Raw genomic sequence first — 11,858 nt, forward strand, 5'->3', positions numbered from 1 at the left:
CTCAGCTGACACATCAGAGGCCGCTTTGCGCAAGTGCCACGTTCGGCTCAGCTCCTCAAGTCCTGGGAGAACGGGCCAGGAGCACACAGAAAACAAGGGAACACAGGTGTCCACAGCCATAAAATATTTATGTAGCGATCGATTTGTGCGCAGTCTCCTCCCACCGGATAATGGGGTGAGGGGCGACGCCAGCGCTTTCTGCAGAATTCACCTGGGGTCGGGCTCAGGGGGTGAGAGGGAATGACCTAAAGGAGGTCGAAATAAGGGACATGAAACAAGAGCCGAGGCTGCTTTGTGAACAAGGAAGGAGGAAGCCGGTTGCAGGCCAAGCATGATGTCTGAGAGGCTGCCTCCATCCACACAGCCTCCTCTGCCCGCTGGCTCGCCATTGTCCAGCGGCAGCTGCCCGTAGGCGGGCTGCGGGCACAGGGCTGTCTTGGGAGCTCCAGAGAGGATAACGAGAGGCTTTGGGGCGCAGAGGCAAAATTATTCCTTCTTTAAGGGGGGCAGCTCTGGGAAAGCACTAAATTCTACAGCAAAAAAAAAAAAAAAAAAAAGAAAAAAAAAGAAAAAAAAAAGAATAAAATATAATAAAATATTAAAAAGGAGGCAGAAGCACACTGTGTTGCGGCTGGGCTAGTTACGGAAATCGGTAACAGGCGGGGCTTCAGCTAGCCGGAGAGGGACTTCCCTCCAGGAATCCTGCTGGCCCGGGCCGCGTCCCTTCGCCCCGGGGCGCCCCGAAGCCCTCCGGGGCGGCCGGGCCGCCCCTCGGCGGGGGGAGAGACGGGGCCGGCAGAGGAAAGGGAGGTTCTGCCGCGTCCCCTCGTCTGCTCGCTCCGCCCGGGGCCGGCGGCGGGGAGCGGGCGGGAGCGGGGCGGCTCTCGGCGCCCGCCGCCGCCGCATCCCCGCCGCAGCGGAAGCCGCGCCCCCGCCGCCGGGGCCGGCCGGGCGCATCCCCCCGCCCGGCGCTCCCCGCCCCGTCCCGCCGCCGCCATGAACCCGCTCTTCGGCCCCAACCTCTTCCTCCTGCCGCAGGAGCAGCAGGGGCTGGCGGGCCCCGAGCTGCCGCCGCCGCCGCCCGCCGCCGAGCCCCTGGGCGGGGAGCCGCCCGCCGGCCCCTTCCCCGCGCCGCCCGCCGCCATGGCCCTCCGCAACGACCTGGGCTCCAACATCAGCGTCCTCAAGACGCTGAACCTGCGGTTCCGCTGCTTCCTGGCCAAGGTCCACGAGCTGGAGCGGCGCAACCGGCAGCTGGAGAAGCAGCTGCAGCAGGCGCTGGAGGAGGGGGCGGGCGGCCGCGGCCGCGGACCCCCGCGCCGGGACCAGGCGGTGCAGACCGGCTTCGTGGGTCCCATCCGCACCCTGGGGCTGGGCCTGGGGCCGGGGCTGGGGCTGGGCTCGGCCCGGGCGCTGGGGTCCCCCGGCTCCCGCCCCGGGGGTCCCGGCCAGCCCTCCGCCTACTCCGCCGGCTCCCGCTTCATGCCCGGCACCATCTGGTCCTTCTCGCAAGCGCGGCGGCTCGGCCCGGGGCCCGAGACCACCCTGGTGCAGGGACCCGGCGTCTCCTGGGTCCACCCCGACGGCGTGGGTGTGCAGATCGACACCATCACCCCCGAGATCCGAGCCCTCTACAACGTGCTGGCCAAGGTGAAGAGGGAGCGCGACGAGTACAAGCGCAGGTGAGAAGGGGCGGCGGGAGCGGCATTCCCGGGGGACCGAGACTGTCGCTGCAGGGATCTGCCCGGTGGGAGATGTGAGGGGGAAGCAGGGAGGGAAGGCGACAGTCCTGGCCGGACTTCTCGGGAGCACGGGCTGTAGGCAGCATGGGGCAAAATGTGGACTCCCGAAAGCATTTGTTTGTGCCTGGGTCTCCTCCCTTGGCGCCTGGTGTGCAAACCCTCTCGGGATGATCCTTGAGCCTTTTTCCATCTTACCAACCTGGCATGAGAGACTAGAAATGCTTTTCCAGGCAGGGAAGGAGTAACTCCAGGAGCTGTGTTTTAAAGCCAAGGGGATCTGGAAATGCTCAGGAAAGAGGAGCAGCCTAAAAGTAGGTGAGGAAGGTGGACATGCAGTGGTGAGCCGGGTTTGAAGTGGAGAAGGCTGCTGGGAAGGAAAGAGTTCTCTGGATGTGTCGGAAGGTGTGGAGAAGCCCCTCAGCAGGGTGGCTGGCCTCTCCTAGGCCCTTTCCCTCGGCAGCACTCTCCAGCTGGCCCCTCGGCAGCAGAGAGCCGAGGCAGGACACCCCACTCCTCGGGGGCTTTCCTCCCGACCCAAAATAGCTGTGGCCTGGCACGTGCCTTGGAGAAGGGTGAAGCAGAATGCAAAGCTAATCTCTTGGCCGGTTCTTCTTTCCCGTGCAGGGTGGCCGCTGCTCTCTTTGTGTCAGGCCGGTTTCCGAGGCTGCTCCTGGATCCGCACGTAGGATGAGCTCAGGCTGGGCTGGTGTGGCCGGGTCAGGGCAAGAGTGGCCCTGGTGACTGACACCACCCGAGCCACTGGTCTGGGGCTTTACAGAAGTCACACTGTGACGCTTTAGAAGCAGTTAGGAAGTTTGTGATTCCACACCCAATTCCCCATGGGAGCTGTGCCTCCGACCGGTTCTGCATGGCCACGGGCTCCAGTACCAGGATGGAGGCTGGGGTCCAAGTTGACACCTTGTGCTTTTGGCTTTATAAGGCTTAGGCTGAGCAAACTTGCCTCTCAGATGCTCCAAAGGCACTGAGCAAGGCACATGGAAAGGAAGAGTTGGCATTTCTTCTTTCCCACCAAGTGCTGCATGTACCTAAGGCCTTTTATTATTAAGCCAGTGGTCAGGCTTCTTCTCCAAAGGGGAGCAGCACTCCTTGCATTGCATTTTCAGATCAAAGAGTGGGAAGCTGGAGCCAGTTTTTTGGCCAGGAAAGCTTGAGCCTCAAAGTGGGTCAGCCAGAGGGAACCAAGTTGGGTTTGGTAGTGCTGCTGAAACTTTGGGAGAACGGAGAGCTGAGCAGGGTTGTCCTGCTCTTCCCAAGAGCCTTCAGGGAAGGCTGCAGAGGGGGTGACAGAGGGATTGCTGAGGGTGAGATGGGGGGGCACCGCAAGCTGCTGTGAGCCAATGTTATTGGTGGGATCTATTTTTGGAGTATGTTACCAGGAGCTGGGGGAAAGCAGACCCCACCCCCAGACCCTATCCAGGACTGGGAACTTTGTGACGGGTACAGGCAGGTCCCAAACAGGGGAATGGGACAGAAGGATTCCATTTCCACACCCTTCTCCATGCTGGGGGCTGACACCAACATCCCTTGGGAGCTGAGAGTTCCCTGCCACGGTGGGCTGTGATCTGCCACGGGGACAGTGCAGCTGGTGTCATGCCTTTGCCACCTGCCTGGAGACAGATGGAAGAGGCCATATTAACACAGGACTTCCCAGTTCTCTTACCCATTGCTTGGGGGCTGGAGCTTGTGCTTTGATCAGGACAGCGTTGCTGCATTGCTGCCGTGTGCCCCACAGCACTTGGAGCAGTGCAGCAGGAGCTTCTCTCTGGATACATTGGGCCTGGAATTCAAGTCAGGGATCCAGGAGGGCTGTAGGGGCTGTAGGGAGGGTTGAGAATAGTTGCAGCAGCAGGAGAGAGGCTCACAGGAGCTGCCCTTGGGAGGAGCAGACTGAAATTAGGTGGCCTGGATAGGGGCAAAGGGTGCCTGTGAGTCTCACACAGACCTGCTAAGCGCTGGGGATCTGGGAGTCTCGTCAGGTTTGTGCTGTCTGCTACACCTACTACTTGTAGTCACAAGTAGTTCTAATCCTGGATGTTGCAAGGACACCCTGGAGGTGTGGAGTGAGCAGCACTACAACACTGTGTGTTAGACTCTCAGAATTATTTGGGTTGGAGAAGACCTTTAGGGGTTACCCTGTGTCCCTGCTCTGAGGTTTCACTAGATCAGGTTGCTCAAAGTGCTGACCTTGAACATTTCCAGTGATAGGCCATCCACAACTTCACTGGGCAGCCTGCTCCAGTGTCTCACCACCATCATAAAAAATTGTTCCTTATGTCCAATCTAAACCTACCTTCTTTCAGTTTAAAACCTTCACCTCTTGTCACTGCAGGCAAAAGGTCTGGTACTAAGTCTCTCCATCATTCTTGTAAGCCCCCTTGTTTGTTAAAGTGCTTCAAGAAGGGTTTTTCTTCTTGTAATTGCCCTCTGAGGAGCTGTGCCAGGCTGTAGGGCCATCCCCATTGAGGTGAGATCCAACATAGTTCAGATGTGGCAAGAGGGGGGATAAGTGGAGCCTCAGCCTTGAGCAGCCCAAAGCCCCAGTGTACACTGACCCTGCAGGATGGGGTAAGTGTGCCTGTGGCAGTGAGCAGGATTTTAAGGATGGAGGAATTGTTGATTTTTCTCAGTGAACTTGTTGAAGGGACACACCTCGCAGGGACAGCACTGCATCTTTCCACATCCCTGGCTTTGGGAGAGCTGTCTCCTAGCTGGCAAGGTGCTGGTCAGGTGTGTGTGCAGCTGGGACCCTCCTGCCCTCGCTGCCTGCCTTTGGGCAGGCTGTTGCTGTGCAGCAGTGCAGGGAGGAGCCCCCTGTCCCCTTGGCACACGGGTGGCCCTGGGGCTGTGGCCGGGGCAGCCTTGCTTCCAGCTGGCAGCGACCTGCGGCGGCTGCGGGCGCAGTGCTGCAGGCAGGTTATTATTAGGAGTGGTGCATTGCAGGAGGGAACAGGGGAGAAGGAGCCAGGCAGGAGATGAGGGAGAGAGGTTTGCAGTGGATGGGTGCATGGATTTGTCCCTGGTGGGGTGAATTGCTGTTTTCCCCTGCCATCTAAGCCCGTGTGTATGTGACCTGTACTCATCTTCCACAGCATTGCTGTGAAATGAACTCTTACCAGGATTTGCAGCTCTGCTTTACGTCCCCAGTGAGTCTGGGATATATAGGGACCCAGAGGGAGGCGGGGACCAAAAAAGAGGCAGTGCCACACCAAGAAAGATGCTGAAAATTTTTTTATTGTGGTGGAAGACGTTTTTGTCCCTGGGGAGGGAGGCTTTGTTTGAGCAGTTCCCATATAAGGGCAATTGTACCTTTTAACTTTCTCCTTTCTTTTCCCTTCATCTCTCTTTCCCCAAAGGGATGGGAACACTCTTTGATTCCCCTTCTGAAGCTGTGGTATGGATCCAACGCCAACATGAGGAGTGCACACTTTTGTCCTTGTTTGAGTAAGGAGCAGCATTGCTAGCTTTAAGAGCTCAGAAATTCACAAGCCAGGGCTCTCCCACATCGTCAGATTGTCCAGATACCCTGAGATAACAAATGTGAGGGCTTTTCATATGCTTTCTGGCCTCCTAGACCTTAGGATTTATTGTTCAAACTTGGTGTGGGTAAGTGAGAGGAGAGATTTTTCACATCCTTTTGCAGAGTCGCAGTGTCTGTGTTGGTGCTTGCAGGCATTAAATAGAAACCAGACCTCACAGCACCAGGAAGAGCCCAGTTCTGGTTGCTATCCCACAGTGATCTCGTTTTCTCAGAAAAATCTGGCTCTCCCAGAAGAGCCAGGAGCTGGGTAAGAATGCAGCAGCCCTGCCCCATGCTACACAGCAGCACATGCCAACCCCCTGATCTATGGGATCATCATTTAGCCAAGGGCGGCACGGCTTGATGGCCTCCCAACAGACCGTGGGCTGGGCCAACACTGCAGTGAGACCCAAGAGGTTGAGCTCATGCACTGAAATGTAATATAATAATTGCTAGGGGATGTGTCTTTGCACAGCAAGGCTGGGTGCCTTGCAGCTCTGCTTTTTGCAAAGCTGCAGAGCCCAATACCCACCGGACAGCCTGGCATAAAGGGGCACAATCCATCCTGCTCCCTTGTGGGATGACACAGTGTTCTTTAATCCAACCTGGTACGCAGCAGTAGAGCCAAGGAGTCTTGTGCCCCTGCCCAGGCAGTGTGTCTGCCCTCTGCATTGGGACAGGCAGAGGAGCAGCCCTTGGTGCACATGGTGGTCACTCTCGCTGTGAGCTGGTTCGGTGTCAGGATCAGGGTTTGTGCTTCCGGACAGCCTGAACTGCAGCACTGCAGACGCACACAGAAGTGGTGTGGTCACAGAAGTGATGCAGATGGGGGCAACTCCGCAGTCCATCTGCAGAGCTGTTGTGAGGGCTGGAGCTGCTGTGGCCCAGGCCTCAGAGGGAGAGGCCGATGGGCTGTGAGAGGCCGTGGGTGTGCAGCCCAGCTGCTGGGCAGAGCCTGTGGTCGGTGTCCCCAGCTCCCCCCAGCACAGGGCAGGCCGTGGTGGGTGGGGCAGCGTTTGTGGCTGGGGGGACGATGGGCTTGGCAGCTGCCATGGCCCGAAAACAAGAGGCCATGCATTCCTGGGCACGTTCTCCTTCCCGGGCCGGTGCTGTCGTGCCCCCCTCTCGGATGGCTGTGGAGTGAGCAGCTGCTGCTCCGTGCTCTCCCTTTGGCAGCCAGCAAGGCGAGGCTGATGGGATCTGAGCGGCGTTTGTCTCCCTAGATGGGAAGAGGAGTACACGGTGCGTGTCCAGCTTCAGGACCGGGTGACTGAGCTGCAGGAGGTGAGCCTGGCTGTTCCCCCTGCCCCTGCACCCCGGCTGCCCCACGCTGGTGCTGATTTGCACGTCTCTCTCGCCCTGGCGCAGGAAGCCCAGGAGGCTGAAGCTTGCCAGGAGGAGCTGGCCATGAAGGTGGAGCAGCTCAAGGCAGAGCTTGTTGTCTTCAAGGGACTGATGAGCAATGTGAGTCCCGAATCCCTCTCCAAGCCCACAGCAGTGTCCTACCCATGTGGCGTGGCTGTGTAGAAAAGCAGTTCCATCCAGCACTGGCAGGGTTGGTCTGGGGCACAGCAAGCAAAGCAGGGACGAGGGAGTAGTCCTGCATGAGGGGGAACATGGGGGCACTTATTGCCATCTGTCTTGCCTAATATTCCTCCCTTGTCCCCTTCCTGTGGTGCTGTGGGTTCAGAACATCACGGAGCTGGACACCAAGATCCAGGAGAAGGCCATGAAGGTGGACATGGACATCTGCCGTCGCATCGACATCACTGCCAAGCTGTGTGACGTGGCACAGCAGCGGAACTGCGAGGACATGATCAAGATGTTTCAGGTGAGAAGCACCCGCTGCTGATCCCAACTCAGCCACCAGCTCTGGGGAGGAGAGATCCCAAAGGAGGAGGTAGAAGAGACAACACCAGCCCCCTGCTAGAGGTGGTGTGGTCACCCTTGCCCTTGCTCCTTCTGGTCCCCTGCTTTCTGTCTCTCTCGGGAGGACCAGGCAAAAGGGCACAGAGTGGAGGTGGAATGCTCCAGATGTTGCTTTGGACATCAAGAGTCCCCTCAACCTCTTGCTGACGTGTTGTGTTGGGCCCGGGGACCCCCCAGTGCTAGGGGAGCAGCTGCAGGAGGGAGACAAGTTGCTTGAGTGTCTGTCTCTAACTCCATCTCTCTCCTTTCCCTTCCCCTCTCCGTCATCTTCTCTCTGTCTCTCTTCTCTGTCTCTGTCTCTTTTCTCTTTCTGGATGTTGCTGCTTTTCTGTCTCGCTCTTTGTCCCTACAGAAGCAACTGGTTAGTTCCATTCAGTTGAGAAATTTTAAAAATTTTAAACTTTCTTTAAAAAAGGTCGGCCTATAAATATTGACATATTTCACCTTTTTCAGACTGTCTCTTTTTTCCTGTTTTGTCACTGTGTTTCCCTGTCTCTGGACTGGGGTGGTGGGTGATTTGAGTTTTTCTGCAGTAAAACCACATTGTTTTTTTCTCATCAAATTCATAGATTCCATCTTTAGTTGCTTAGCTTTAATTTTAGAAAATGCTAAAACCATGTTTTATCCATTGCACCCATCTTTAACCTGATCATAACGAGCCCATCTCTCTCTCTCTCTCTCTTTTCTTCCTTCCTTTCTTTCTGTCTTTCTCTCTTTCCCTGCCTTTCTGTCCCTCCACCATTCCTTTCCTCTCCATCTCCTGCCCACTCCCTGCTCCTGCCCTCGGACCCGGCCTCGTTTCTGTAGTCTCTGCACTTGTCTCCCGTTAAGGTCCCAGCCTCGGTGGGGCGGAAGCGGGAGCGCAGGCAGGTCAGCGACGAGGACACCTCGCTGTCGGAGAGCGATGCCTCCCGGAAGCCCGACGAGGAGGAGGAGGACGAGACCACGGCCATGAGTATCAATGAGGAAATGCAGAGGATGCTGAACCAGCTGTGAGTGCGGCTGCTGCACACCTCTGCCCGTGCTGTGCAGCCAGGCTCCAGCACCAGGCTCCCTGCTGGCCCTGGGATGGGGAGGGCAAGGGTGGTCTGTGCCTTCCCTTGCCAGGTGAGGGTGAGATGAGAGATGCTGCTGTGGAGAGTGGCCACCCTGTGCTCTGTGGCACAGTGGGACTGACCCCCTGGGAGACCTGAGCCCACCTATGCCAAGAGTGGGAGCTGGTCCAGCTCCCCTCCTCTTGCCCCTCTTCCTGCTTTTTGGGAATCTGTGCCTGGATTTGCTGGGGCTCCTGACCATAAAACCAGCCCCTTCCCCATCAGCTGTTGGGTTTGGGCGCACCTGAGTTCACCCTGGCCAGACCTCCAAGAGCTGCAGCCCTGCCATGAGCGGGTGCAAGGCTTTGGCACTGACACAGCCCCCTGCCTGCTGTGCTCTCCTGCTGGGTGCTGACATGCTGTTCCCTTGTGCCCAGGAGGGAATATGACTTTGAGGATGACTGTGACAGCCTCACGTGGGAGGAGACAGAAGAAACGCTGCTCCTCTGGGAGGACTTCTCTGGATACGCCATTGCAGCCGCAGAGGTGCAGGGGGAGGTAACGGTGGTGTCAGGGCCCTGAGGTCTCCTTGGGTTGGGACGCTCGATCCTGCCTGAGCCTGGGAAGATGCTCTCTCAAAGACCAGATTTCAGCCCCTTTGCCTTTGCAGGCCTGTACACGATGCTTTCCTACCTTTTCTGCATGAATACATTACAGCATCCTGTCGAGGTCTCCTTTTCAGAGACAGGGACCTGTAGCCTGAGGGGTGTGCTGAGGGTGGGGTGCACACACATGGGGAGAACCACAGCCCATCCAGAACAGAACACTTCCTCTGGCTGGACTGGTCTCTGGTGATTCTTGCTCATGTTCTCCAGCCCACCTACCCACTGTGCCGCAAAACTACCCAAAGAGGGGCCTTGGTGTCTGGCCAAAGCCCTTGTCATCCCAAATCTTTGGCCCTTGGCTGTCCCCTGGGGATGGATCATGCTCAGGAATGGTCTGTGCTCTCCAAGTCTTCAATGCAATGCTGGGCTTGTTCGTGTTGATGTGGTCACTGCCCAGTGTGGCGAGTCCTGAGTCTCAAGTCCATGTTGACAGGACTGACTCCTGTCTTATTTGTACTACACTTATTTGTACTACACTATTTCTTCCTCTTTTCTCTGTGCTGCCAGTTCTTTCTCTGATTTGTCTCTCTCTTGCCTTTGGTTCCTCATGTTGGACGCTTCCCTGCCTCTAAACCTGCTGTCTGCTCTCCTCAGCAGCAGGATGACAGCCTGGAGAAGGTGATCAAGGACACGGAGTCGCTGTTCAAGAGCCGTGAGAAGGAGTACCAGGAAACCATCGACCAAATAGAGGTGGGAGAAGGAGGAAGTGGGGGTGCCATGGCACAGAAGGGTGTGAAATGGGGGAGTGGGTCCCTGGGGGAGGGAGACACAATGCTGGAGCAGGTCACTGGTAATGTGGGTAACAGCCCTCGGTCTGGCCATACCCGCTGCCCTGCGCCACATGCCCTGGGATCATCTCTGCACCATTTCCCTTGAGCAGCTGGAACTGGCCACAGCCAAAAATGACATGAACCGGCACCTCCACGAGTACATGGAGATGTGCAGCATGAAGCGAGGCTTGGATGTGCAGATGGAGACTTGCCGGCGGCTCATCACCCAGTCTGGGGACAGGTGAGCTCCAGCAGGAGAGCCAGGACACCTGGGCTCTGGGTCTGAAGCCGGGGTGGTGGTGGGAGGGAGCTGGAGGACGTGGTAGAACTCCTGCCCTGCCCTCATGTGGCGTGGGGAGAGGGCGGTTCTCAGAGGCTGTTGGACGCCTGGCTGGCCTCCACAGAGGTCATGGTGCTGCCTCTGCAGAAGGCAGGAGACACACAGGAGTCACTTTTGACACATGAAGCCAGACCCCCCCCTGTGGAGAGAGGAGCTGCCATTGTGCAGGGACGTCGTGTAAGTCCCCAAAGGCCTGTGGAGCCAGGGTGGCTCCAGGCTGGGGACCCCTGTGGTGGACTTCCACAGACCCCTTGGCCTTACATACCTTGTCAGGTTCCTGCTCTGGGCAGGCCCCTCCAACATCTCCCCCAGCTCTGCTTCATGCTCTTGATTGGTGTCCTCTGGAACACCCTCCCAGCACCCAGGGATTCCTGCAGACACACACATGCCCAAAGGGCGCTTCAGCTTCTCTCCTTCTTGCTCTGCTGACCCCTGCCCACACCAAACTGGGTCCTTTCCCTCCCCCTGGGCAATGCTGTGACTGCTGCCCTTTACTGTTCTCTGCAGAAAGTCTCCTGCCTTTACCCCAACCTCCAACAGCGAGTCAGCCCCGAATGAGGAGAGTGAGGAATCCGACCGCGATCCCCCCAGCGATGCTTCCATCAGATAATGAGGGGAGGCCCGGCTCCCTCGGACCCCCTTCCTGGCACGGGGTTGCCTGAGTCACACCTGGGAGAGACTGTCAGGGACGTGGAACTGCTGGTAAACGTCTGTCGCCCAGGCTCACTCCCATTTTGGGGTGCTTGGCAGACCCCGCACACCCCCTCACCGGATACCTTGCAAATGGGAATAGCTAGATAGACCTGAGGGCCCTTGCCCGGGCTGCTCTGCCTTCAGCCCCTTCTCCATTCCCTTTCCCTGCTTTGGGTAAGCCGTGGTTCGGGCAGGGAGGCTCCAAACCTGCCACGGTGGCGTTCTGCAGGACGTGCTCCCAGGCGCCCCAGACCCACCTCCTCTGGCCTCCGTCCTGGTACACCTGACCTGCCCCTGCCCTCCCTGCGCTTCACGGAGCCCAACGAGAGCCGTACCTCCCTGCAAACTGGACCTGACACTGGTGCCAACTGGACCGAGCCCGGGGCTCTCCCTGTCCTTGCTGCTGGCCGGGCACCTGGCTGGCACTGCCCATGCCGTGCCGGGCACCCCGAGCCTCCCAGGCCTTCTCGGGGGCGGGGGCCGAGTCCCGCTCACTGTGCACTTTGCTTTGCTCACGTCTGTGTTACGGGGGCGAGGTCATTAAATGGGACGATTTCCTTTTCTACAGCTTCGCTGGGTGTGGCCTCTCCTGTGCTGCCGCGGGCCAGGCGGGGCTTGAGGCAGGGCTGTGGTCCCTCAGACGCCAAGCCTGCATCACTGGGTCTCCCATGGGAGTCCCAGATGGGACAGTGGTGAGATCCCTGTTCTGAGAGCCACTGGCCCTCACCAGGCACTGGTGCTGCATGGGCTGCCTTGTTTTTAAACTGGAGCATCATCAATGCAGAGGCCGAAGGACTGAAAAATGGAACTGATCCTGGCTTGTGAACCTCTTCCTGTTTCCTGGTCTCTTGTGCCACACCAGGGCATCCCAGAGCACCTTCCTGCCTGCCCTCAGTCCCATATCCCACCTCAGTGTAACTGCAGTGGGGATCCCCTGTCACACCATCTCCTGTGGCATTTTCCTGGCTGGCTCCTCCAGTCATGGTGACAGGAGGCTGGGGCCTGGCAGGGTGTCAGGAGGGAGCGAGCAGCCTCCAGAGAGGCAGTGTGATCACTGAGAAGTGGACACAGCCTGCACAGCCAAGGCAGGTGAAGCTCTGGAGAAAAAATGCTTCCCACTAAAGGTACTGAAGAGAGGAGAAAGCAC

At 58.0% G+C, this 11,858-nt stretch overlaps 1 protein-coding gene and 1 long non-coding RNA gene across 7 annotated transcripts; one reads left to right on the forward strand and one right to left on the reverse strand.

Moving 5' to 3' along the window:
* Window positions 1-686: 686 nt before the first annotated feature.
* On the forward strand, window positions 687-11,278 carry IFFO1 (intermediate filament family orphan 1). 6 transcript variants are annotated; one of them, XM_071433192.1, is made up of 10 exons: window positions 687-1,682; window positions 6,504-6,564; window positions 6,649-6,744; window positions 6,971-7,111; window positions 7,562-7,570; window positions 8,017-8,201; window positions 8,681-8,801; window positions 9,506-9,598; window positions 9,789-9,919; window positions 10,526-11,278. In XM_071433192.1, the coding sequence occupies exons 1-10, from the start codon at window positions 997-999 to the stop codon at window positions 10,626-10,628; spliced, it is 1,626 nt and encodes a 541-aa protein (XP_071289293.1). In that variant the 5' UTR covers window positions 687-996; the 3' UTR covers window positions 10,629-11,278. The 6 variants fall into 6 exon arrangements, with proteins under 6 accessions (XP_071289293.1, XP_071289295.1, XP_071289292.1 ...); XM_071433191.1 differs by having other exon boundaries at window positions 689-1,682; window positions 9,503-9,598; XM_071433194.1 differs by lacking the exon at window positions 7,562-7,570 and having other exon boundaries at window positions 688-1,682.
* LOC139592855 (uncharacterized) lies at window positions 4,974-10,529 on the reverse strand. Its single transcript, XR_011680131.1, has 2 exons — window positions 10,284-10,529; window positions 4,974-7,555 (listed from the first exon to the last, which is right to left on the reverse strand). It is a non-coding gene; the product is annotated as an uncharacterized lncRNA (long non-coding RNA).
* Window positions 11,279-11,858: the final 580 nt, after the last annotated feature.

This window comes from Agelaius tricolor, unplaced genomic scaffold, assembly GCF_023055355.1.
Source record: "Agelaius tricolor isolate 1412-34295 unplaced genomic scaffold, bAgeTri1.0.p SCAF_9, whole genome shotgun sequence".
Taxonomy (NCBI): domain Eukaryota; kingdom Metazoa; phylum Chordata; class Aves; order Passeriformes; family Icteridae; genus Agelaius; species Agelaius tricolor.